The 27,808-nt window shown below is 36.5% G+C and overlaps 1 protein-coding gene across 13 annotated transcripts in view; it reads right to left on the bottom strand.

The window, feature by feature from the left end:
- EPB41L2 (erythrocyte membrane protein band 4.1 like 2) overlaps positions 1-27,808 on the bottom strand; it is a 104,535-nt gene that overhangs the window by 17,564 nt on the left and 59,163 nt on the right. For 5 of the 13 annotated variants that reach the window (XM_030489776.1, XM_030489785.1, XM_030489780.1 and 2 more), the window contains exons 7-16: positions 20,816-20,891; positions 19,311-19,529; positions 18,814-18,901; positions 17,110-17,262; positions 15,834-15,931; positions 11,646-11,818; positions 10,559-10,734; positions 6,096-6,158; positions 3,158-3,304; positions 1,660-1,764 (exon numbers count right to left, since the gene is read on the bottom strand). In XM_030489776.1, coding sequence (XP_030345636.1) covers positions 1,660-1,764; positions 3,158-3,304; positions 6,096-6,158; positions 10,559-10,734; positions 11,646-11,818; positions 15,834-15,931; positions 17,110-17,262; positions 18,814-18,901; positions 19,311-19,529; positions 20,816-20,891 — 1,298 coding nt within the window. The remainder of the gene's footprint in view (positions 1-1,659; positions 1,765-3,157; positions 3,305-6,095; positions 6,159-10,558; positions 10,735-11,645; positions 11,819-15,833; positions 15,932-17,109; positions 17,263-18,813; positions 18,902-19,310; positions 19,530-20,815; positions 20,892-27,808) is intronic. The other 8 variants (XM_030489779.1, XM_030489781.1, XM_030489787.1 and 5 more) reach the window with 3 other exon arrangements.

The raw sequence follows: 27,808 nt of genomic DNA, 5'->3' as shown, positions 1-27,808 counted from the left end.
CTAGTTTAACGTGCCCAATGTTCATTTATTAACAGATCACATCAAAAGGCAAAAAGTGTTGATAGTCCTACTATACTCTAGTACCACGTTTTCTACCCACTTGAATCAATTAAAAAAAGGGGTGGGGGGGAATTATCAAAGTGGTATGTGGTCAGACTGTGCATTTCTCTCTCCCCCCACACATATAAATACATACATAATTAAAGACAGGCACATACCACCCATCTTTTTGCATTTTACCAGATTCAAATTTTTAGGTCTTCTAATCTTTTAAAAGGAAAACCCCAATCACACTATTTGTTTGATAATGTAACCCCCATTCCCTGAGCAGGCATATACTAAAAAATGATTAAAATGTATACATAGAATGGGCACTTTTCATCAAATTACTGTAGTTGCAGTCCTGTATCAGCCTGTGAAGATGTTTAAATTCCTGGCAAATTCCTTCTGGTACACAGTCATAAACACTAAACATGAAATACTGTTTACAAGCAGCGTGGAGGAGGGCATGAATTACAAGAAAGTAAAATATTGTGGGCACCCATAACATAACATTTCACATATTTGTGACATACATATCAACGTGTCAGAAGTTCTACAATTAAGTCACAGATGCTGTGCATTTGTGGGAGTACAGTGATATGGAGTATAGTGGCACAAACAAGATGTACCCAAAATAACATTTCTCATATGCAGAAAATTACTTATTTGCAAGTATTTTCACTGGAGCAAAAGAAGGAAAAAAAGAAAGAATATTAGCAGTGGTATCTCTGCTTTATTCTTGTCTACTGTCCAGCTATCCTAAGAGACAGGCAAGGAAGCAGAGTTCAGCAATAGGACTGAGCAATGTATTTGTCTGCTAATGCCAGCGAGTTTATAAACCAGGGATAACAAAGCACTTGAACACAAACTTCTCTACATCCATCGCAAATAATTCAGGCTGGAAATATACTGTTTCACAAACCTCATATCTATATATGTTACTGAAACAGCTTCACATTAACCTACTTTTGTCCCAGATCCTAAGTGATAGGAAATAGTCCAAAAGTGATTTAAAAAAGCAACATCACAATTGCCACCCATCATCAGTATCACACTGCTAGTAGTCCCCCACTGGTTATCTAGTGCTCTTCACCACATAGATATTAAACCAGCTTATGGGGGAGGAAACCTCCCTCTTTTCCCGGATGAAAAGCGAGGTACAGAAGTGTGGAGACATTCAGAACAAAACTGTCTTTGAAATGAAGCTGCTTCTACAGCATTATTCATTTGAATAATGATTACATAGTGTACAAGTAATGCAAAAGCTCTTGTGTGAAGTGTCAAGTAACTGCAATTATTTCCATATAGAATGGAAATATGTTTTGCTGTCATCCTAGTCCCATCAAGTACAGGAGTTTTTCAGTGAAAAATGGGTTTTCTTTTCAATAGTATCCATTCAGAACTTCATGGTGTTTAAGCAAAATGTTGCTGGCATTCACGTATGTGTGTGTATACACACACACACACAGAGATCCTGGTTTACAACTCAACCTTCGCCTTCAGTACTGGCTTAAAAAAAGTTATCTCCATCAGAGGAAAAAAATAGGAAAAGAAAGAAGTGCCCAAGCTAGCCCAGAGCAGATACAGCAAAAAGGCAGTAGGTTTCAGGGCAGCCACCTTATCGGTTTCCTCTGGTTTTGCTCCAGCAATCCATGGCATTGCACTCCATTGCTTCTCCTTCCCAGGCAGCGTTTTCACTTGGAAAATGTGGTCTCCTTTTTTCTATTTGGTTTTCATTTCACAAAACCAGTGTAAATCAACAAGCAATGAGACAGACATACACTATACATAAACATAAAACCAAACCATCTGAAACTGACAGAACATACTAGATAAAGAAAAACAAAAATACTGAGATAAAATAACTTGGAGGGGCCTCAACTTCAATACAAAGAAATCAACAAAGAAAATACACGCAACCACATAATAAAAATTGTTACGCTTTTACATAAATGTCTGTTTTAACCAAAAATATATTTACAGCCATTAAATGAACCAGTGTGTCGTAGACAATTGAAAATTAGACCAACATTTGTACCTATGCATATACCACTATACAAAGAAATATTCGGGAACTACTCAGAAATTTGAGGAGTAATTTCTTGGCAGTAACCATAAACTAACAAAATACTCATTAATGACGTGATCCATACAGTCAGTGACTGTTATCTGTAGGCACATATTCATAGGTCAGATTCCTTAAATCTCTTATTGAAATAATGTCCTATTAACAAAAATAATTTGGTAACAGCAAGCAAGCTTAACTGAGGTGAAAGTTCACCTCTCTAGGAACTGAAGAGTATACTTAAGAATTTAATGGGATAGGAAAACATTACATTTAGGAGGGAAGGGTAGGAACAGTAGTGAAAGAAAACGGTAACAACAGAAGATAAACTGATTGCTTTTGAAGACTGATTTGCTCTTTTACTTTATGAAAGAAGCAACAAATAACTCTGCATAAACCTAGAAGTTTCACGACAGCGAGAGAAATTTGGGTAGTTTTCTTGCCACAAGCATTCAGGGTGATAGTTGTAGAATATTGTTTTCCAGACTGCTGTTTTAAGGTTCAAGAAGGAAGGAGGTATAGGGGAAAAGTAGATATATTCATTTTACAGACTTTTGGAGAGTAAGGTGAGAAAATTTTAACAAGTACATTAAATACGTCCCAAAGAAGTCAACAGTGTAAATTAACTGATCGTATAAGGTCTTTCTGAAACAACACACAGGCTGTGTGTTTGTTTATGCACAAGCTGTCTATGAAGAGTTAAAGAGTGGGAAATGGAGGGTAAAGTTCTACTGTCACTGAAATGTTATCTCCATCAATCTGTGTAAATAAGAGTGAAATTTCAGCTGTCCTTAACACACAAAAAAATACTGCCATCACCTCCATTTTTTTTCTAGTGATTCAAATTAAGTTGCTCTTGCAGAAGAATAAAATTCCACACATTATTTAAAGTCAGGTCCAATGCTAAGTGCTAAAAAGTTAATGTATACTTAGTACAAACAAATATCACATTAGCCAAACAAAGTGTTAATCTAAAGGACAAACTGCATTTACTGTATTACATACAGGGCTGTATGAAACGCATGCGGACGAGTGTCAGCAGTGACATACCCCTTGTGTCTGTAGGGACAGAGGTGTGATACGCCGCTTTTCCCACTCATTGGGGCGTGGTTCAGGTGTGGATTCCATGAAATTGCGCTTGAGCTCACTAATGCTAGCCTGGTGTTTCAGTAAGTCGTCCTGGGTCTTATCCAGGTCCTAGCAACCCGCAACGTAAAACAAAGTAGGACAAAACATAACGACAAAAGCAAACTTAACTGGGAAAAATAAAGAAATAAAAGGGAAAAAAAAGAAACCAAACCAAGGAAAGTGCCTTGTGTCTGAAGAGCTTCACTTCTGTGGAGTGCCTAGAAATAAAAAAGTCTAAGGCTATAAAGGAACAAAGATTGGTTTGGGTTTGTTTTTGTAATGAAGAGCCACTCTCACACTGTTTCTTCTGTATTTTAGGGCAAAGGAAAAATAATGCTGTGCTTGGTTATTTAACTGAAGGCTATTTTTATCCAAAATGTGAAACCACCAACCCTCTGAATCAATTATAATTTCCAGTAGTTACTGGCTTTCACCTAAAATTTGTAAGTCCAGAAGCAAACACTTCGGGATATTGCACAACATTACTGAAGGCAGCTGTAAGAAAGAACAGTCTAACCCAAGAAGCGTTATAAAAACGCATCTTTCCTGATATTAAAAGCTCCATGAAAAATATTTCTGTGAAGACAATGCTACAGGGCCGAATATGTAAGCAACTAATACCTGTTTAACTTCGGAGGGACTACTCATTATATCTGTCACGTAGGCTTAAACTCACTAGAAGGATGAGATTTAACGACTTAAAGCCTGGTATCTACCAATTTAAGGACCTGACAGCAGACACACCACTCAAGTAGGGATAGTTTTTGTGCACGCCAATACCAAAGGGGTGTTCTCTCTAAATTGCACCTACACAGGCAAGTGCCAAAGGGGTCACCACAGCATGAATACTGAATTATATTTTGTGATGACCCATTGAGGCTAAGCTGCAGCACCTTGGATCAAATAACTGCAAGCTAGCCTTTCACTTTGTATCAGATAGAGGAGCAGACATAAGGATCAGGAGCTATGCAGAAATGTAACTGTTCTGGTAGATAGGCAAAAATCTATCACTTAGCTTTCTTGAAAATTCATTATCCTTTAAATACAATGCTGGGCTCTGAGCAGCAGATTTCACTCTGCTTTCATAAGCTCTCCTCCTTCCAGCATGCCAGGTCTTGAGAAAAGCCTATGTTGGTTATGCACACACTAACACAAGAATATTTTTTTGGTATTCTGTGCTGAAATTTAAGCCTCAGACCCATTTTTAGTACAGAATTAAAGGACTGCAGATTAAAATGGAATAATATCAATGTAGATATAATTATTAATTCAGCTTTAACAAAAGAATGTAATCAGATACAATAATTTAGGTAAAGAGCTGGGTTTTTTTACAAAGATTTTACATACTTTGTAACTGAATATTTTGAAATTTTACTTGAACATTTTAGTTAGGCTTTTTGTAGTCAGTGCTCACAATACAAAGACACCTTGTCTTAAGTCATGAAAAATCCAAACCCAATACAAACTCATTAGTTCCCGATTTCTTTTCACTTACATGTTCAAATAACAGTTTGGGGCTGCACATCTATTTCCTAATTCTACAAATATTCTCACATGCACTTTGAACACTAAGAACTTCCCCCATTCTGGCAACTCAGTAGGTTCATACTGTGACAGGATCAATGCTTCACTTTTAATCTAGGACTTACAAACGAGACTTTAAATATGACCCCTAAAGTATGTATTTTCTGAGTGAAGTAAAGCCTTATGCCAAAGGCATTCTGTTACACAACTGAAGCTCGTAACAATCACATCATCATTTTAAAACCTGACACAAGGCACTTTTCTTGGACTTGATTAAAGGACAGTTACACAACACAAACTCTCAGTGCTTTAGTAAGTTACACACAAGCAAGTTTCAACAGTGATCAAAAGCTGCAAAAAGCCAGAACACATATTAGTTGGGTTACTGCGATCCATATATCTCCTTATTACTGAACAAACCCAATGTTTTTTTTGAAAACCCAATTTTTGTGACAAAGGGAATTATTTATAGCCCCATCTGGATGAATAAAATACATGAATGACATTCAAAGACAAAGGATTTTCTAAAATTTCTTCAGTTACTAGCTTATGTTAATAACCACAAGTTAAATGATAATGCTTATAACTACAGTCTTTGATAAAATAATCCAGATTAACAAACTATATGGAAATTCAGTGAGAAAGCACTACGCATTAACATACTGTTGAAAGCTCTTTTCTTGTTGCTCATCTTCAATGAAAACCAACCTTTAGGAAGGAGGAGTTACTTCCATTTGAAAAGTGAAAAAAAATAAAGATTTCAGAAGCATATGTAAACATTCCCTTTAAAAATCTGATCCTCACATCCATTTCTCAAAACTCCTACGATCAGTGAACATCAGGACCACAGTTAGTTTTTCCATACTTCTACCACTGCTTGTGCCTCACGAACTCCATTTATTCACATAATGTATGTGATAAAGGTTGATTAAACTGGCAAAAACTAAATACCCTGTTCACCAGAAGATGCCCACATTGAGAAGCAATGTATAAAAATCCCATTTAGGATTATGAATTGGTGTTATAAAGTGTTTGCTTTATCTAAATAGGGCTATTATTCCCAGTTGCCACCTTGAAAACACCTAGCAAAAATATTAAAAGTGTACATTGAACTTTCAAGCTGAAGGGTTTTTTAATTTGTTTGGATATTTTTGGTGGTTTTGTTTGTTTTGAATATAAACTCAGAAACTAGAATGGCAACATGCAACATTTCCAAGCTGTTTTTTCCCCCCATGCACTTCATGCACTGTGTCTGTACAGCCTGCAAGTGACCTCCCATCCCATGCAGCCTGGCAGCCCGTGAGAAGGAAAAGTGTTGCTTATATTATATACAAACCTCCAACATTAAATTGCTATGTCTGACATAAATATTTTCCCCGTCTACTCTCAAGGAATTGCTCTGTGAAATTAAGCCACAAAAACAAACAAACAAAAAGAACCAAACAAAATGAACATAAAATGTACCAGCAAATAAATTAAAAAAAGATGCTTAGAATCAGACAGTTAAATAAAGGAAAAAAATGGCCAGGTGAAAAGGCACGATTCAGACTAAATCCACAGAAAGCTCAGGGTGCTATCAAGGCAGGCAGCTACAGCCAGATTTAACTGTAAAAACCACAACCATGCACCTTTGCTGTGCTTCCTCCTCTTCATATCTCACCACACAAGCACATGGTGAAATTAGCAGGAAAAGGAACTGTTAACATATGCTACCAGACTAACACAGAGGCTTCATCTCCTTGTAAATGCTGCAAAGCGTGCTGTATTTACAGACCTTTACTGTTTCGGCCCCAGCTGTTGAAATTATTAAGCGACTTTGGTCTTCCTTCACCTACATTTGTTGTAGAATGGCTGAAGCAATATTTGGCATAAGTGGCATGAAAAATGGAAGTTTCACACTGTGTCCCTTTCTTGCTGCACTTTTCAGTGTTTTCCCAGATGGAAATTTAAGAATGAGTAATGAAAAAAGGATGATATGCATAATTTCTATGGTAAGTGCCTTTAACTCTGCAACAAGTTGATGCAAAAATGGAATCTGATGCATGAGTTCATTTGGTAAGAGAGTCTAGGATTCAAGTCAAACACCTAAATATCTAGATGTATTTACAAAATGTATTTACAAAGTATCTTAATTATTTTAAGGATGTTGCAGTCTTGGGATGAGTTATTTGCACCCTGCCCCCTTTTTTAGGTGAATATATTCTTCCTCAAACTGCAATGCACTCATTGGAAACGGAAGCTGATCTTTATATCTTACCTACAAGTATTCTGAATACCTTATGGAACAGCATTGTTTAAAATGCAAACAGCTTCGCGGTTTTTCCACAGGTACCAATATCAACTGCTAGTCTTAGGAAAAGATGCATTTAGAAGTCAAAACTGTTCCAAGTACATAAATTTGAAGAGGGGTTCACTTACTGCATATACTGCTGTGCATAATGTGGGACATACCACATTTTAATTTACTTCTTGCTTATCTGGGGTTCTATTTTCTGCAACTTTATGTTACAAATGATGCAAAGTCTTTGAAGACATGTTTTCCATTATTTTAAACTTAGACTGGTGGTTTTAATGGCATGTCGTGTTTAGCATGGTTTTAATATATATATTGTATTGATTTACTCAGTTGAACAAACTTTGTTAAATGTAACATTGAACAGGCCCTCCCCCTTTTTGATTCTATAATATTTGGATTCATATTTCCTTTGAAGATCAAAACACTTTTTTCTAGTGGTATTGCTGTAACATGCACAGTAGACATAAGGAAAGGAGGCATTTTTTCAACCCCTCCAGATGATCGGAGCAATGTATTAGTGTGACTGAGGCTTCTGTACAGCAATTTTAACAAAGTATTTCAAAGAATGTTCAGACTCCAGTGATTAAAGTCTGACAAAATCTGCAATCCCAGCTCATGAACAAAATCAGTCTCCACCTTATCTGCTGCTACAGACTAATCAAAGCACTTAAAAACACAAAAAGTGCCTTGGACAGACTCAAATTTGCGCACACCCTGGTAGACCAGAAACATCTGAAATCTGGATTAACAAAAGTGTTTAAAGTGTTCACAGTTTTCTGAATTTAGCTTTTAGGAATTTCACTTTTCGGATCTAACTAGAATTTGGAGATGTGCATTCCAGTCAATGCACGCAGAAGACATGCGTTTTAATACAAACTGATAGTGAAAGCAGCACAACTTGCAAATAGCATCAAGTAATAATGTATCTATTATTACACAGCACTTTCAGTATTCAGATTTATGTGCTTGTAAACATTTTGAACTACAGAGCAACTCTACCTGCAGCTCAGTATCTGTGGAATTACGCATGCTGCAGGATTTCAGGCAGGAAAGAAAAACCCACAAGCTATCCATCCATTTACTAAATACCACAATGGCAATTTTTCACAAATCGGAAAAGTTAGAAAGATACAGATATACACGTGTGTGTGTGTATTTTTTTATATATATATATATATACAGACATCTACATAGACATATCCATATACTAGGAAGTGTGCAAAACTGAGCAAGCTTCTGGGACAATAAGCATAAAAGCTATGTGCAAGTGTCAACATCTAAGCAACAAAATTACACGCCTCCTCTTCCTCTGCTTTGTCATGCAGGTCATTGTCATTAGAGCCACTAAAGGAAGTTGCCTTAGGCTCCAGGTAGCAGAGGGACAGAGCGAGAGGAAAGGAAAACGTGAGTGAAAAATAAATTGACTGGAAAGCAGACAGAAGCAGCAGGAAGATAAGGAGAAAAGAGGGGATGAAAGAAGGAGAGGTAATAGGAATATAGTGCTGAAGCCCAGGTGGGAGGAAAGAGATGCAAACATCAGGAAGGCTAGGAAAAGTAATATAACCATTCTCATCAAGCAGCGAATGGAAACTAAAAGAAAAGCATCTGATAAAGCTGAATGAGACACACAAGTCAGTGCTTTTGTAGTCCTTTGCATAGATTTTTCCCTCAACAGCTGGGGAGCCTTGACTAGCTACAGGTCCCATAGATTCAAAGGTATTATTCAGTGAAGCTATTTTGTTTTCATTATGATCTGCTGTTTCTTTCATGGAATTGCACTCTGAGGTGTCTGGGATGGTCAGGAGGGGCTCCCCAAAGGGATCTTCCTCAGAAATATCTGAAAGCATGTCCATCTCAGGGACAGGTGACAGGTTTCTGGATGACACAGAATGGATGGGTAGTGATGATGGGTGTACATGAGTGAGCTGGAGAAAAAAATTCTGTGCACGGTGGAAAATGAAAGCACAACAAAGTATGAGTTTGAAGGCACAAGAAAAGGGGAAAAAAGAAGAAATTATTAGTTAGTGAAAATTTTTACTTAGAAGCAGGGATAGCTCTACTAACGCAACAGAAATGCCACATAAAAATAGAAATTCCCTTGCGTTTTACAAGCAGCCAACTTGTTTACTTCCATGGATTATAAAAGGAACCCATTACAAATGTTTTGTTCTCAGGCTATAGAGAATTGTGTACTTTTGAACTGTAATAGTCACTTACAACAGATGGAAGCGGACAGACATTCAAAGGCAGAAAGGTCAAGGGACAGTGCAGTACACAAAAGACAAGCTAGCACTTTGATTCTTGGGTGTATAGCCATTTCTTCTAAGACTTAAAGAGAGCCAGAAAGTTCAAGAAGTATCTGCACTAGGGGGAAAAGAAAGCTGTTCACACAATTGGCACGTGTAATGAAACCTTCCTGAACAGCTTCCTGAAACAACTTCCCAAAATACTGCTTTTTTCTTCTTCTTTTGGTTAAAATATTGAAAGATACTGCCACTTTGAAAACAAAGGAGTACCATCATTTTACCAAGCCCACGGTCAAACCAGCAAATTATTTTACTATTTTTCTCCAATAAGGAAACTCTGTGCTAATTCAAAATTCTTTCAACTTACCAGCAAACAAAAAAAACCAAAACAAAAACCCCAAAAAAACCCCAAGGTGGGGGGTGAGGGGAGGAAGAGAAAGCAACTGTTGGTATTTGTTCCCTTCCTACACTTGAATGCAGTGGGAACATGCGAACTGCACAGAGAAACTCAGCATTCCCTCTAGGAATCAAATGGGTAGCTCACTTGCAAAAATGTGTGAAAACAAAATTACTCGAAATGTGACAAAGTTGTGGAGAACTGCCTGAAAAAGAAAGGCTCTCCAAGAGAGAGGAGCAGCAGATTTTAGCTGACACTCTGGAAGGAAATTTTTACATCAAATCATACAAGATCTAGATTTAATTTTTTGACCTATTCCCCCAGTAGCTCAAACAAACAAGACAAGTAAATGGTTGGTTGTAATAGGCACAGACCAAAGTACTCAACTTTTCACAGAAATCTACTCCTCAGGCAACATACAAGTTTTTAAAGGATGAAATAATTCTGCAATGGCTACTAAAACAATACTGTTACCTACGGTAGTTAAATACAGTCATAATATACCCAACTTCGTAGAATGTACACAGCTGTAGATATACTAACTTTTAAGTCTAAATGAACTAAGGAAATTAATAAAACATTATTTAACCTTTGAAACATTTTTTTTCAAGGACTCATGCAAGCCCACTGAGAACTCAAATTAAATTTCTAGCAATAAAGGAAACACTAGGTCAATGCCATTCAGAAGTTTGTATTTTCTTTTGCATACACACATTTACATTAAGTTAAACCTACAGAAAGCACTTGACAATTTTCCCTTAATATTTTAATATGGTGTTCTGTACGATGCCCAAAGTGACAGGCCACACATGGACACACACCACGTGAACAAATAACTTTGGTGTGAAAGTCAGCCATACCTTTCCATCCTGAGTCAGTTCTAATTGCGGAGTTTTGACTGGGCTTCCATCTTCACCACCTTCATTTAACTTAGCCTGACCAGCAGCTTCACTGTCAATTCCTTTATCTCCAGCAGCCTGCACTCCAGTAGCATGGAAGTCTCTTAGCAGACTTGGGTCTGAGATACCCATGGGAGCTATTAGAGAGCAAAATCATTTTGGTTAATTTAGGTAAGTTGGAACATTTTGGTTTTAAGACTTCTTAACAACGATCATTTTATGGTGATGTTAGCAATGAGCAATACAAGCTACTTACTGACTAATACACTATTTTCCAGCTTCTTGCCTTTGCAGGAAGTCTATGTTGCTGTTCGAGATGAGAATCATCTCCTTGTAACGTAATGTGCACTTACCATGCAAGGGAGAAAAACCTCACAGTATCAGGTAGGTACTTGATTATCAACTTCTTGAGTAGACTTGGAAGACATATTGAAAGTACTGTTCTTGTGATGGTGTAAATCACCATGACAAAAGAGAGAAATAGGCAACAGTGTTTTGTGGAAATTCACTATTTTGAGAGGACTGGTTTAATGCAATACAGAAATAGCAAACAGCTATGCATAAAACTGTCACAGTGTTTTTATTCTGGAACCTTAGCAAAACTGCAGAAACAACAGCTCAGTGAATGTAAGACTTTTCCTGACATGCTCGCAAAAAATGAGGAAATACCGCATATGTATACTTGAATAGAGTCAAAGCACAAGAGAGTGAAGGGCCTTAAATTATTCTTCTCTCTTATTTGATTTGATATACCGTAATATACACATGAGTAGTGAACACAGATGCTACATGTCCGATACAGAATTCTCCATATATTCACAGCAGTGCCATACAATTTAGGCAATGACTAAACTGACTGTTTAGGTTACCTAAAACTGACAAATAACCAAAGTGGCTACTCCTCAGATCACCCATCAGAAACTGAAATTCACATATTTGGCGGTTGACATTCTGGCCATCTGTAATGTCAACATTTTGAACGTTGGTCAGATCAGAACGACAACACGTATGTAATCATTACACTGAAGAAATAAGTCAAACTTCATACCTCCATCGAGGCTTCTGGAAACACGCTTGCTTGAAGTGCGCTCAAAGTACGGAGCTGGCCTGTCTATGAGGTTGCTAGCCTGTCGCGTCTGTGCTTGCGTACGGCCACTGTAGCGGAACTTGGAACCCAAGGTTAGAAACTTTGCTTTTGGAGGCTGCTCTGGTGATACAAGCCTAAAAAGGAATATGAAGAAAATCAGTTTAAAAGACCTTATTTTATGTATTTAATAGGGTACTTTAAAGCTCCTTATTATATTTAAACTTCAGTTCACCATGCACGATATGCGCGCTCCAAGAAAAGATTCTACAATAAGCTCTAAGAACTTAATAAAACAATGCATGTTATTTATTAATTGCAGTTGAGTTGATGCTGATAATCATCACGTTTTCCATAGTACGACTAAGCATCTGGGATCCTTATCTTTTGGTGCTAATGTGGTTAAATTGTATTTTTTGTAGAAAGCTGAGGCCATTGTAGGTCCATGTAGAATACCTCTCAGGTCTCTCTCCTTAAAATGTTACTTACGGTAGAATCTATACATCCCACCTCCACTGTCTCTTCTATATTCTGACATACCAATACAGCAGCTGCTATTCCTCAAGTTAGGGAATAGCATCTCAAAGCTGCATAGAAGGCTGTATCAATTGAAAAAAAAGATCGAGATGGCTGGAGAGTTGTGACCCAACAATAAGAAGTTTAACAAGATAGATTCAGACTCCATTTTCTTTACAATGTCATTTATAGGTTTATATAAGTTGATGTTTTCTGGATATAAGGATGAAAAAAAGGCATATTGTGAAAAGGGTGAACAAGAGATTCAGGTACGAGTACTATTAATGCTGGATTCTGCATGTTTGTACCTAAGCATTAGAGTCAATGTCAGAAGTCAAAGTAACAATGTGACAGAATTTGCTATGATGAATTCTAGTTTGTTCCATCAGTTTTTGACATCACATGCGTTTGAAGAAAAAGATCCTCCATACTTCCCTGAAATCCCTTCAGTATGAGGACTTAAAGCTCTTATTCATCTAACCCTCATTGCTTATGCTTTGTTTTTGAAATCTGGAACTGTTTGACACAGTGCCATCCTTGCTGATGGGTAAAACAGTCATCACCGCAGGAACTCTTCCCAGTCTCCGTTCCTCTAGAAAGGCCTCTCATGTTGCCTCCTGATCAGTGTAGTGCTTCAAATACAGGCTCACCCAGCATGGCTGTCTCCATGGCCTATTCTCCCTCTGTATAAAACCATCAGAATATTCCAGATAGAGCTTTCTGATTTGAGGATCTGAAAAGAATGAGAAGCCACCGTCGCTTCTTGCAGCTGGCTGGCATTGGCTGTATTGGACTGAGAAGCTTCTAGTAGCTTCTCACAGAAACCACCCCTCCGTATTACCCTCCTGCCAGCAAAACCTTGCCATGCAAACAAACCAAAGAAAACTAGGTAGAAGGTTACCATTTTCTCTAAAAGAGGATGTCATCTATGGCCATTCTATGATTCTATGTTTATGGCTCTGTCAGAGCTAGCCAGAAGGATCCAATCCTGCATGCCTAAGATGCATATACGCAGGCACCTGAATCCTGTTGTGTTCCAACAGATTTTTTTAAAGAACACAAAATTCAAGACAAACTAATCCAACCTTCTGCACAAAGGCCGCTGATGAAATAAAATCACTAGTATATGGAGCTTCACTTTCATTGCTTCTATAAAACAACCTTATGCAATCTTTGTGACAATTTATTTCTCCACATGATTTCCAAGAAAGAGTGCATTATGCATTAAGAGGAAGAAGGCTAAAAGGGTTTTTCCAAGGTTATTTCTCTTCTTTATTTTCTAGTCTTGGCAAGGCTACAGCATTAACTGCCAGTTTTTATTCTTCCACCCTGCTGAGATAAACTTTTAATCTTTTAATGTGGAAAAAACAAGAGAACCAATTACTTCCTGATTAAGGGCATTTGAATGGATTTTTTTGTATTACATGCTTAATTACATAAAATAACTGAAGACTATCCTTTAACATTTTAAGACATTCTGAAAAAATCATGAAAGTTTCAAATAAAACATCGTAAAGCAGAATTCTAAGCAGTTTTCTGCAGCTATTGTTTAAATTGGAAGTTGCAGACTAAGCTTAGCTCAAAAGATTATTGTAGATACATAGTCTGACTGTATTTCTTAAAGTAGATTGTTGCTCTTTGAAAATGGTACTGGAATTCTATAAGGTTGTATCACAAGCGAAGCCAATGCCTTTTTGTTGTCATTTCAATATAGTTCAGTAGAAAATTTAATTAATAACTTCATATGCTGGTTGAATTTCCCATATATTAGAAGCTGAATCTTAACTATTTGAGAAAAACTGAAACATTGCAAAAGACAACGCAAGGAGTCTCTCAAGAGAGCTGGAAACTAAAAATGTACATCTAGATTCAATACCATTTAGTGTGGTATCGTATACAAGCTTTACACATGCTCTGAAAGAGCTATGGTCTCTTGGACTGTAGCGGTTGCATGCTGCTTTTTCTCTTTCAAGAAAAATAGAGCTGGATTTATTTTACTGTTTTTAAATCAGGATGACGGCTTCTGAGGATTTTCTGTCAGTGACATCACTGGAGTGTATGGATTTTCAGAATTATTCAAGTATTTGCTACATAATTCTCATTATAATGTCATTTCTACTAAGTAAAAGCCACTTCTGATTGGATTAAAATCTAATTATTTTTATTATGTCAGAATTTCTGTAGCAAGATTATCAAATACGTGATAATGCTCCTAAAACTTACATATTTTCAAATGGTAGTTCTCAGTTTAGGATATTTGACTTCCATAAAATTTGTTTTTTCCTATTCTGGTCCATTTTATTCCTATATAATTAGGAAATAGAGTTTCCCAGCAACGCAAATCATAGCATGAGTTATTTGAAGAGTGTTGATAAACTTTCCACTGCAGACAGAACTGCATGCTATTTGTGGTAACACACATCACCAGCCAAAAAAAGATTTCAAATTTTAAAGAATAGAATGTAACTTAACTAATGAATTCTATCAGATATGAAAAAAATAATAAAAAAAATAATAAAAAAAATAAATCTTTGATCAGGATTTAGAAAAGTACTTCCAAATTACACATTTTGAGACTGACTGCCAATCTCAGCACAAATTCTAACATCGCATTCAAGAATACTCTACATTTAACGAAAATCTGAATACTGAAAACCATCCAGTATGACAGTTCTGGTAATGAACTGCTTAGGTCTCGTGGTCCCCAAGTTCTCTGTCTAGCAAGTATATTCAGCTTAGACTAGTATTCAGCATCAGGATTGCATCTACCTTAAAACACAACTGCTTTTTTCAAATAAAAACACAGGCAACTGAATGGAAAGCTTAACTTTTAAATACCCCAGTTCCTGTGCTCATTTGAAGCAAGAAACTCAGATTCAGTGCCCATTCAATGCATAAGAGAGTCAACCTGAATCTGGGACTCCTGGGCTGCACGGGGCATGTGCACTCCCTCCTGGAGTTTGTGCTATTATAAAAATCAAATCAGGATTTTTTCAAATTCCTTTTCAATGGAGGAAGTAGAAAGAGAAACTATCCTGTGCCTTATTGTTAAAGTGCTCCTTTACAAATAGACCATAATTTTAATGACCAATTCAGAATATTATGTTTATCAGGTGCTGGGTTAAAAAAAAAGGGGGGCAGAAAAAATTATGAATTATTACATAAACAAGTATTGAAGCAATTCCCTGTTCTTTAATGAATGGCTGTGAACTCAGCCCTTTTTATAAATAAGGAAAACTTCAGCTGTAAGCATTTACACTCAGTAGAATATTCTAAAAAGTGAAGTGAATAAAGATTATTGTCAAGCCCTGAGAACTTCTTTAGAAGGTGTATAGTGGCTTTCTAGATGGTCACTCTGAAGAATCAATCTCTCAGGAAATCTTACATATGGTAACTAGTTTAGTCCCATCCTGTTAGCACTCAAAGTTTAAATTAAGCAACTAATTGCACTTCAGACTTCCAGAATTGTCAATTTGGCGTAAGTGACTGTTAGGGTGTCTTCTCTCTAAAAGGTGTTACTGGACTGGGAAATTAGGGGCAAAGAGGGGGGAAGTCTTCTCTACTTTCCTCCTATCCTTTAAAATGAAGATATGAGCATACTTTTTAAAGTAGGGGAAGCAGAGAATTATCATTTACCTGAAAAAAGTATGGTGCTCCACACAAACCTTCCATAACCTTTTAGCAGCCCGATGGTTTGGCAGTTTGAACCCAATAGTGCTCTCAAACTGTTCCGTCTGGAAAGAATCCACAAATAAATTAACCCATTTCCTCATGCTGGCTATTAACTAGCAGGTAGAGTTCAGGTAGTTCCATTACTGTAACAAGCTCTAATTCTCCTGTCATAAGACTTCATAAGATTTAGAAATAATAAAAAAATAATCAGGATTTCCAGCCTTTTAATAATATTATACTTAGGGAGTTAGCTATGATGGGTAATCACATTACCACTTCCTAACTGAACTAATGACTCTTTTGAAAAACCCAATAATGCTTTAGTGCTCCTTGCTCATTTTCTGACTAGTTGCTCGATGTATTTATTTTCAAAGTGCATGAAATAATTGTGCTGCAGGTTGTGCTACACCCTTCCCTTGGATTTAATAAAAGTCCAAAACCCATACTGCAGTGTTAAGCTCATCTAAGCTGTTTCACTATATAATAGTTTCTTGGCAAAAATATTGCATCTATGTACCATCAGTGAGTGCAAGAACAATACATCTGTGTTCCAAAACTTACAAAACTACAATGTTAGTATTGTATTATTGGTATTTAGACTTCTCTTTTGTTTTATTTATACACACAGTAAAAGCCACCTTAAACATTTTAGAGTATAATCTAACAAAGCATTACAGTTTTTGACATTTTGTTAAATTTCCAGTTCCAATGTGTTCGAAACATATTCCCCTCCCCTTCTTAGCAACTTTCATACACTTAGAACACTATCTGAAAAGAAAGTTGAATCCACTATTTCCACAGCAGCTAACAGAAAGAGTTATAACCTCCTACAGGACAACTTAGGCCTTCAGTTACAGCCATAAACTAGATGCGCTGACATTTAGCGAACAATTATACCCAAAGAGGAAGAGAAGCTGGCTCTCTCCCAGGACTGCAAGTTTATATAAACACTCAAGAACATGGCCAGCATAACTAGCTTTTGCTGTAAAAAAATCTTAAGCATTCCAAGATGGCATCTATTAATCAAAGAAAATTCATTTTCTTCTTGGTTTGCATTTAGTAATCAAGCCAGGTGTTTAATACAATCAGTAGAATATGAAAAGGAAAATAAAACGCTCTTAAGTTCTGCCTGAATCCAACATAAGCCTGTGAGAACATCTGGGAAAAAGATGAGGATGTTTTCTTGTTGCTGGATAGAAATGATGTCACAGAGGAAACAGGACAGAAAGGTGCTACTTACTTCTGCTGGCCTGACTTTGATGTAGAAATTACTTCGTTTATAGGAAATCTTCAGAATTTTTGGCCAAGCAAAGCGGTTGATCCGGAGTCTGTCTTTGTAAATGAGCAGGCCATTAGCACATACGCCCAGCATGATATCCACACCTTCAGAATCCTACCACATATGAGACAATTTCATAAAAATCAGTTTAATAACATTCCAAACAAGTAATGATTGCTAGCATACTTTGAGGGAATAATGCAACTCGAATTTATTTCATATTTAAACCTGAAAGACCCCAACAATGAGATTTTTAAAGCAGAAATTGCCAAGTATGTAGATTTTATAGGAAAGGCTTTGGACTCTTAAGTAATGGCTTTGGCTCTCATATGCCATTGCACATGCCACATTTCTGGGAAATTCTTCAATATTCTGGCAAAAGGGACTAAGTTAACAATTTAAAAGCAAGAAAAAGTATGGTGGGTGTGCTACCAATAATTTCAACAAATATTAAAAGAAGAAAAATTAAAACCAGACCTTTCCAACTTAAAAGTCAGTGAAAAAAAGTTGATGATCATGATGATCATTTACAGTCACCTACTATTCCAGTACAGACACGGGAAGTAATGGATACTTGGCTGAAAATATCACCATAGTAATTTCAAAGTGCTGGGGGTACACAATACAGCAAAATCTCATGTCCTCCCCAGTAACAAATCAACTACATCAAATGCCAACACTGTCATCAAGAAGTTGCTTCACTGGCGTAACTAATGCTGCAAGTGGTTCCTGGCAAACAGCAGTTCTAATTCTTGCAGATACTTCACTACAGCAAAAGCAAGCTCCAATAAAACTCTAAAAAACTAAATTCCTTAAAACACTACAAACCAATCGAACTGCCAGCTGCACTTGCGTTAAAAAACCCCAAATAAACAAATAAATGTTCCAGACATAGTTAATGTACATGAATAAAAGTTTGTGTGTATTTCTTTTAAGTGCTTCTAACGAGAACACAAGAAAAAAGTTTACGGAAAATTGCAAAACCAAGTGCACATTGTTTCCGTATGCAACAGAATCAAAAATGTTTTGCCAGTACTTAAAAGTCTTGGGTTTTTTTCTTTTTGGGTTTTTGTGGGGTTTGTTTTGTTTGTTTGTTTGTTGGGTCCGGGGTTTTTTTCCATATAAAGGACTGATATGCTTAGAACACATTAATTTTCCTAATGATTTGAGACTCTGGATTTGTGTGAGGAAGTGGGAGGGGGTTGGTTAGTTGGGTTTTTAACAAAAAAAAAATCCCACTAGAAATGTAAATTTGATTTGACCCTCCCAGAAGAGTGGAAAAAGCACCAAAACCACACTCGTTCCCCCACCCCAATTTTAACTCTCATGGTATTACTAAAACAATTACATATTCTTCTAGGCTTTACTTTATGGCCCTACATCCCCTTGGCATCAAAAATCTGACATTTAAAATGTATGTAGCCACTTCTATAAATAAAATATTATTTCTAAGCTGCACATACATCATGCATTAAGTAAGCTTAGATTTAAAATAAATTCTAAGGATCTTAAAGCTGTAAACTGCAAATTATCATGACCAACAGATAAAAGGCTTATACCTAAAAACTGAGGGTATGACATTTTTTAGAAAATATATATACTATGTTCTTCAATACTAAGCATGTCTATCCAAAACCAGAACAAAACCAAACCAATCCCCAGTACCTTGGCATGATGTAAATCCACTCCATACATGGAGAGTCTCTTCGCATTTTCTAGGAACTGGGAATCCGCCTGTGCTGGAGTCAAGCCCCTAAAACCATTGAATAAGCCTTGAGTTTATTGACAAAAGAACCGAGAATCAAAACTGAGTGGAATCCTGGAATTCAGACACATAGGAAAACCTCAGTTTGTAAGGTATCAATAGCATTTTTGCCCTAATGGGAAAGTGTTCTTTTAAAGCATATTAGATTTCTTTAGTTGCAATATCCACCTTCATTCTTTCAAAATATTCTAGCGCTATGTTGCTTAAACTAATTCATATGAGCAGATCCTTTATAACCGAAATTTTTAAACACATGTAAGAGGCTCTAGTAACACAGAAAAAGATTTCCATAGTAAGAGTAACTTCAGCTTAGCAGTTTTACACATACTTTTAAAAGGATTGACATAAACGTGACAAAGCATAATGATTTCATTTAATCCCACTGTATCTGACACACCTGTGTGTTTTGTGTAGCTCAGCTACTTTCTCCTCCATTTCTTGAGTCTGATTAGGTGCAAATTGGAATTCACTGATATAGTCACTGCGGTGCTCCTCTGGGTCATGATCACCCAGCTCAGCCTGCAGGGTATATGAACCAAGGAGGGTGTGAGTCACAAAAGAACACGGCAGGCGACCAGAAGCAATATCCTGACGAAGCTGTAGGCACAAGAAATACCTGCAAGATACAAGAAAGGAGGGGGGGGAATCAAACAAACAAAACCAAGAACAGACAAAGTGTTACTAACGGCAGGCTTATGAGATATGACAGAATTTATTGAGATGCATGTAATCATATATTTTAAATTAAATCAATGCATTAATAATTCATTACATCTTACATTATTTGAGCATTACTGCCACACAGCAATTTTCACTTCCTTTTTTAACAGTTGATATTACTTTCATAAATAATGTGAAAAGCAGGAAAAATTCTGATTTTCAGTATAAATGAAAGAAAAACTGTATCTAGCTTGTAACAAAAGCTGGCTTAGAACTCCTTTATTTCACATTGTAGCCTGCAGGTATGTAAGGTTTAAAAATAAAACCCATTTGACATTTCCCTTTGGCTTTAATATTCTAACTTTTATATCCCTTGCAGTTCATGAGTTAATCAAGTCATGTAGTAAGAAAAGAAATCTGGTTTAGTACTGAAATCGTAATTACCTGCCTTAAACATACGTATTAGAATTTAGTATTTCAGGTACTGCATACAGACTTCTACCAAATTTAACAAGTTAACAATCAGTAGACATCCTACCCTAGCACAGGGCCTGTAGCAATAGGACAAGGGATAATGGCTTTAAACTGAAAGAGCGTAGATTTAGGTTAGATATTAGGAAGAAATTCTTCACTGTGAGGATTGTGAGGCACTGGCACAGGGTGCCCAGAGAAGCTGTGGCTGCCCCATCCCTGGCAGTGTTCAAGGCCAGGTTGGACAGGACTTGAGCAACCTGGTCTAGTGGAAGGTGTCCCTGCCTATGGCGGGGAGTTGGAACTAGATACCTTTAAGGTCCCTTCCAACCCAAACAATTTTGTGATTCTAATGATTCTATTTAATGCCTATGTATAAAACTAGCTTTTCACCAACCTAGTCTAGGTTATTACTGAAGTACCTTGGATCCCTTAAGCTTCATTCTTAATAGCCTACACCCTTGTTTACTTTATAATAAAGCAGAAGCCTGACAATAAACCACTGGCTTCTTTCATAAAAGATCATTTGCATCTTACCTCCTGCCCAAATCATATCCCCACTTACCATTAAATTCTTTCTTGGGTTTCTTCCTGAAGTTTTCACTTTGCCTTTTTCAACCTTGTTCTAAAAGGAGTTGATGTAAAAGCATCTCTAGTGTTCTAAAGTAATAGCCAAACCTCTTATGGCATCCAGAAATTGAAGAAATTTTATATGGCCTTCAAATTAGACTAACAGTCATTTTTTAGTTTGAAATTAGGAACTATACATACCTAGTGATGTCTTCAATCAACTGTGAAGGATCAGGGGGATAAAACTTCACATTAAAGGTGAATATCCAAGGTAAACCTAAACATGGGAAATGTTGGATTGTTAATCTCAAACAAGCTGAAGAAAGCAAAGAAAGAACCTTACCGAAAAATGTTAGGCAGTCGTATAAATCTTAGATCACTGAATCCTGAGTAAAGTTTTTTTCCTCCTTTTACGGCATATTAGTAAGAAGCATAGAATAGTTTCATTCTCAGGTAGTAACTCATATACATAGTGAAAGATTAGCACATTAAAACAATTTTTAAATAAAGTTTTACAGAAAATTATGTAAATATCAGAAGACGTTTTTATTTTGAAAACTACCATAATATAATTAACACTTTTAAGATATTCTGTGTTCAGAGACACTTGCACTGAATTTGTGTTTATTTCCAACTCCTTGAAGGCTAACAGTCTCCTCCTGTTTAAACTGACTGTTAGTTTGAGAGACTGTACAAAAACTATGAACATGAGATGCCAAAATGAGGTCTGCATTGTATACACAAAGATAAGTAAGTTATTCATATTCACACAGAATGGATGCAGGACAAAAAATATTAACCATTTCTCCTTTAAAATATTTTTTGAGAAACAATACCTTTAGCAACTATAACAGCAATGATATTTTAAGTTTAAATTCTCATGTATTTGAATTGGTAACACTACGTGCACTTTTTAAGCAAAAGCATTCTTAAAACTAGATTAATAATTTGAGAAATCATAAAACATTGCCTTTAGTCATAGCTCTAGATTTAAATAAATTTTTAAGATTTGAAAGCTGAAGTCACTCATCAATAATTTAAATACATTGGCAGAATGTTACTTTACCAGTACTGTAATACTATGTGCAAGAGGAATACATTCATTGGAAAGTACTAATAGTTTGACAAAATGTAGAACTTCTTTGCTAAGTCAAACAGATTTTATTAAGTACAATGCAGATATACATAGGTAATAAAAAAGTCACAAACTAGCAGTCTAGGAGAAGAATTTAATAGTTTGGGTTTGCATGCTGCTTGAAAGCAAATGCAGTTGAGCTTTATTGTATCTTACCAAACATAAAGTAACAGTACAATGTAGGACTGCTAAAAACAATGAAGAAAGATAAGAAAAGAAAACCAGAAGGGCCACAAAGATGATCAGGGGGCTGGAGCACCTCTCCTATGAAAACAGGCTGAGAGAGCTGGAGTTGTTCAGCCTGGAGAAGAGAAAGCTCAGGGAAGACCTTACAGCAGCCTTCCAGTACCTAAAGGGGGCCTACAGAAGTCTTGGAGATGAACTTTTTACACAGGCTTGTAGTGATAGGACAAGAGTGAATGGCTTTAAACTGAAACAGGGTAGATTTAGGTTAGGTATTAGGAGAAAGGTCTTGACGCACTATGGGAGTGCTGAGGCTCTGGCACAGGGTGCCCAGAGAAGCTGTGGCTGCCCCATCCCTGGCAGTGTTCAAGGCCAGGTTGGACACAGGGGCTTGGAGCAACCTGCTCTAGTGGAAGGTGTCCCTGCCCGGGGCAGGGGGTGTGGAACTGGATGAGCTTTAAGGTCTCTTCCAGCCCAAACCATTCCATGATTCTATGAAAATATTATAATCAAAACGATTCAGCAGCCATTTTTGTCTTCCCCTCGCCCCTTTTCTCCTAATGCAAACAATATTTTGGTGAAAGGCCTAGCAAAAATAATCTCTGGTAAAGAGTTAATCATTTTATAAAGCTTGTTAATGATGAATTCTGGACAGTAAATTAGTTTAAATACCTGTGCTACACAGATAAACCATGCTTTGAAAAATGTGTATTTTAACAACAACAAAACCAAAACCATTGAAATGCCATTTCCAACATAATTCTAGAAAAGAGTGCTGACATTTTGGTTTAAGGTTATTTCTTTTAAAAAAAATCCCCTTTTAAAATTTCACGTTAAAGGTGAAGAGGTGCTTTGTGCCAACATTTCTAATGCCTTTCAACATTTCAAAAATTATTTCAGATTTTCAAACAAACATGTCTATTCATCAGAGCACTTCAATTTCTGCTTACATGTGAACCTCTTTCTCCACCTGGCCCCTAAATCATTATTTCCTTTTGAGAGATTAGGGTTTTAGTGCGTCTTAATGTTCCCAGTTATCAATTATTTGTTAGAATATCGATTACTTTGCTTACAAAATAAGGCAGGACTCCTTAAATGAAAAAGCCTAATTTATTGGATGAACACATAGTGCTGAATTGGGTAAAATATGCCTCGTTGCATCATCTACTGCAATGCAGTGTAAGACAGAATGAGGACAAAAATAACTTTAAAAAAAAGTCCAACACTAATTAATACATACAGCATCACAAACGGAATTAAATCTGGAATAGATTAGCCTACTTCCATCATTTATCTCCCAGGGAATTTTCATCATTTAATGAAAAGCTGCTGATAAGGAATAAGCCAAACTGATGAAGAGAAGCACTTGGGCCAAAATGTCGAAGCAAAATAATTCAGGAAGAGTTGTCATCTTAGCAGGACAGTGGGATGGGGAGAGATGGATGAAGGATGTGTCCTATACAGATACTAAACCAGTCTTCAAGTTTTCCTGGAATGAAACAGTATTTCCTGTTTGGAAGCAATTTTTCCTGGTCTAAAACTTGCAATTAAACTAGTTACAGATGAATTCCTGCTTAACATATTCCTCTATCTTGTCAGCATTTCTGCAGTTACCTCTCAGAAAGCACTGTAGCCAGGAGACCTAGAAACCATTTGAAGGAGGAAGAAAAAAAAACAAATCTGTATTCGCTACAAACAGCTAAAAAGAGTGTAAATACTCAATGTATAGACTATGTGAAAAATTTCAGATGTCTACTCATACTAATTCCATAGCTAACCCATTGAAAAAATGTTGTAGTTGGCTTTCTACTAAATATTTTCTGGACAGTTGGTGACCTTATATTTTGCCTGATGACTGAAAGCCCGTCTATTGCCTGAATATAGACTAGCAAGTATATTACAATGGGCACAGTCTATACTTACACTTCTCACTACAGCGTGCTGTTTATAGCCGCATAACTGAGGCATACAAATGGGATTGTCTTCACACAATGATGCACACTATTATGGCTCTTTGAATTGGTGGTCAAGACAAAAAAATAAATAAATCTGATATTTGAAATGGTATGTAGCATTCTGTCCCTGATAAGGCTCTCTGTTTTGATGCTTAATAATATGGGCTACAGAAATGTCAGAAATTTTTCTAACCAGCTTGTTACCTCAAAAATGCTTCTGCGGCAACTTTAGGCACATTCTTAGAGAAAAAGAATGCAATATAACCAACCAGCAAGCAGCATACAAGTAACATGATTCATCCTATTTAAACTGGAAAATCAGTGAGGTCTCTTTTCCAGTAAAGGCTTTTTTTGGCTTTTACTCATGATGTCTCTTGCGCCTCAGCTAAGATTTTTAGGGTACCGTGTGACCAGGACAAATATGTTACTCACAGGCAGATGCAAAAATGCCCCATAAAAGTAAGAAAATTATTTTTATGATTTTTCTTAAAAGTACCAGCAAGAGAACCAAAGAAATAAGGAAGATCCATATGCAGTCCACATTTTAAAAAATGCATAAAAAGCAGAATACTGACAGTCCTGGTTGGACTGAGAAGATTCAGCTCTCAAACTCAGACATCTCAAAGTGCAAAATCATTCTTTATAATTAGCAGGCGTACAGAAGTACCTCCGCAGGAAAATTCTTCCCTTGGCACAGGTACTTAGGTCTCTTCAGTAACTATAAGCCAGACTCCAGTGTAATTAGCTTTGATCAAAATTAGCTATAACTTTTACAGATACATAGTTATTTACATAAAAGATATGGATATAAAATCAAGTGACCCCTATATTTTGGTGCCTGAGCATAACCATACATTTTGTTAGCATTAAAATCAGACAGCTGGAGATGTACATTTAAAATGCAAACACTTTTCTTAATTCTAACTTACCTTAGCCCTTTAGATACAAACTTTAGATTTCTTAGATATCTTAGAACACTGTGCTGCAAAATTCTAAACTCATGTTTCTATTATGGAATTTTACTTATGAATTTATCACCATCTGGTCTACTGCATAATTTGAAAATATACCTATTTAACCATATAATTCTTCTTCTGTATCATCCTCTTTCCTCAGCAGTTGTTTAGGCTGTGTTGCAGAATACACCATATAACCAAGAATGTGGGGGGAAAAAATAAATCCATTTCAACTCCATGACAAGCCCCAGAACTACCTAAGTTGTTGGCTGGCTAAGTATGTCTCAGAATAGGCCAGTATTGCATTTTGCTGTTTTCAAGTTCCCCAATCAGAATGACTGGTTTCCCATTAACAAAAGGACATTGAGAAGAGTCTTCAGCATGAGCAAAGAGAAAGGTTTAAATTTGTAGCCCAAAATTTGTCACAAGCTGTCTTACCTATTGTACTATTTATCTCTTCTAATCCACTTCCATAAAATTACAGGGAAGATTTCCCTTACTCCCCTCAATAATTAAACTCAATCAAGAAACAAGCGAATTAAGTTTTCTGTCTTCAGTCCTTCAGTTAATCACTCTTTTTTCTAAAAAGAAAATGTCTTTTCTGTCACTGGAGCCATTATCTCTTTTGATGCTAGTGGACACAGTTTCTTTTGACCCTAGACTGCTGAGATGTAATTATGTGAGTACTGACCCCCTTCATAGCCAATGGAAGAAAAGAGGCATTTAGTTTGATTCCCCTCTCAGACATCTATTTCAGAATGAACTCAGCCACCTCCTGGAAGTGCCCGTTCCTTAAAAAAACAAGTGCATTTACCTTACGTGGACAAAGTCATCCTATATTAGATCACATTAGTCATATCCTAGGTACAGTGATGAGTTTTAGAATTTTTCAGGCTAAGTAAGTATTCTCTTGACAGAAGACAGTAAGACAATCTTACGGTTAACTTCAAGAGCAAAAAGAAGTTAAATGTATCCTTTATCGGGTGAGAATGCACAAAAAACTCCCTATACCAGTCTTTTCTGACCTCAGAATATCCAAATTCTCTCCAATTTTTATAAGATTCACAACACAGGATAAGCAATATGGAAGTATTTTTTCTAGTAAAAACCACTAATTGTGCTGCAGACTAGAAACAGATTTAACTGACAGAACATTACCTTGGATTTAAACTATTTCACACAGCATACAAATCTAATTTCCATTTGGAAGAGAATTAATTACATCCACACTAAAACCAGGATATATCTAAAAAAATAGCTTCAAAATTTGTTTGAAGAGAAAGATAACCAGATCTGTAACCCAGTTTCATATACTTCAATTATACAAACAATAAAAGCAAATACTTAAGACTTCCCAAAACAGACGCTTTATAATGTTCACATCTCTAATCTTTATCCATAACTGTGAACACCGAAATTGCAGACAAAAGATTGATCTTCAACTGCAATAAACACTATGATGAGATCAGGTTTATGTAGTTTACTCATCCAATTCCATTACAGTGAGAATGAGAGTTATAAAAATACTTATAGAAAAAACTGAGTGTAATACCGTGTGTTCTGTACTAACTGTACGTACAACATCTCACACAGATAAATTCTCAAATTAACTTTACATAAGGGTGAACCACCACACCCCCTGTGAAGTCTGGCATTTGGCTATTCCAAAGTCAGTTGCTACTGCTTGTACCATCACAATATTCAAGCTGAAAGTGGCAATTTTGCTAAAGCCTCAATCCACTTCAGATGTAGCGATTTTCAAGAAGATAGTGACAGAAGTGTAATTACCTTACCTGTCCCTAATTGAATTCATTAGAGGTTTTAACACATGCCAGTGGATGCCCAATTACGTGAGTCAAAAAAAGCCAAGCAATAATTTTCCTGAAGAGATCAGGCTAGCTGAAAGCAAACAAGCTCCTTGCCACCTTTACAGTCCTGAGAACAGAGCCAATAATTTGCACATCATCACGTTAATTAGCCAAAGTAACATCAGTAATTGCTGAGATCCAACATAACTGCTCAGCCAAAGGCCAGCCTGAATAGGTAAGAGATCACATAGAAGGCCTGAGGTCCCTGACTTAGCAAGAGGCAGCCTGATGCAGAACATGACTTGGGGGAGACTAAAAGATTGTACTTTGTCTTCTCCAGCCACAGGTGATACATATATGGCCAATGTGCAGAGTATTGGTATTGCTCACATATAGGAGGGAGCAGAGATTATTGTAAAGTTGCAGACTGACATGCTGAACTCCACTTCTGAATTCATCACCTTTGTGCGTTCAGCACACTAGTGTTTCAGTTTGTGCTGTACAAGACAAAAAAATTAGTTTCTTCATTTCAAATGTTCAAATGGACTAGTACATTTTGGAGGTAGCTTCAATTTATTATGAATGAGTATTTTTGTACATAAGATTTCCATTCTTGTTTCAAAGACAAATATATTTAGAACAAGGCCTAAAACAAAGAAAAGCCTCGCTACTTGATACTCATGTAGCTGGAGGATAAAATTTGTCTGCAGCACATTCCAATATCTGGAAACATTAATGCACTGATTATGAGGAACACAAGTGACAGTATGCTCATCAGTTGCAAATTAGTGTAAGGAAGTTTCTTCTTAAAATCCTGTTTTTAAGAACAACTAATAAAAAGGTGTTCTTATTAGTTGTTTGCCTTATACTCTATGCCTATCAACTCTGAAATGTTACAGACTGGAGAAAAAATGCCCAATACAAGAAACTGGATTCAATCTCCAATATAAAATGAAGGTTTCATGCCATTTGACAAATCACATCGCCTTAAAATACTTTTTGTAGTATATATTATACAATATTAAAAAATGTTGTGTAGTGAATCCAAAAAGCTACCAGGTCAGTGCTTACACTTCAGATTCATGACACATTGTAGGCTAAATAGCATGCAGATCACCACTGAATAACAGCAAGTATCAATATCCTCAATCTTTTGT

This window comes from Strigops habroptila, chromosome 6 (assembly GCF_004027225.2).
Source record: "Strigops habroptila isolate Jane chromosome 6, bStrHab1.2.pri, whole genome shotgun sequence".
In the NCBI taxonomy this organism is placed as follows: domain Eukaryota; kingdom Metazoa; phylum Chordata; class Aves; order Psittaciformes; family Psittacidae; genus Strigops; species Strigops habroptila.
The sequence above is the reverse complement of the archived record's forward strand: the minus strand, read 5'-3'. Positions and strand labels throughout refer to the sequence as shown.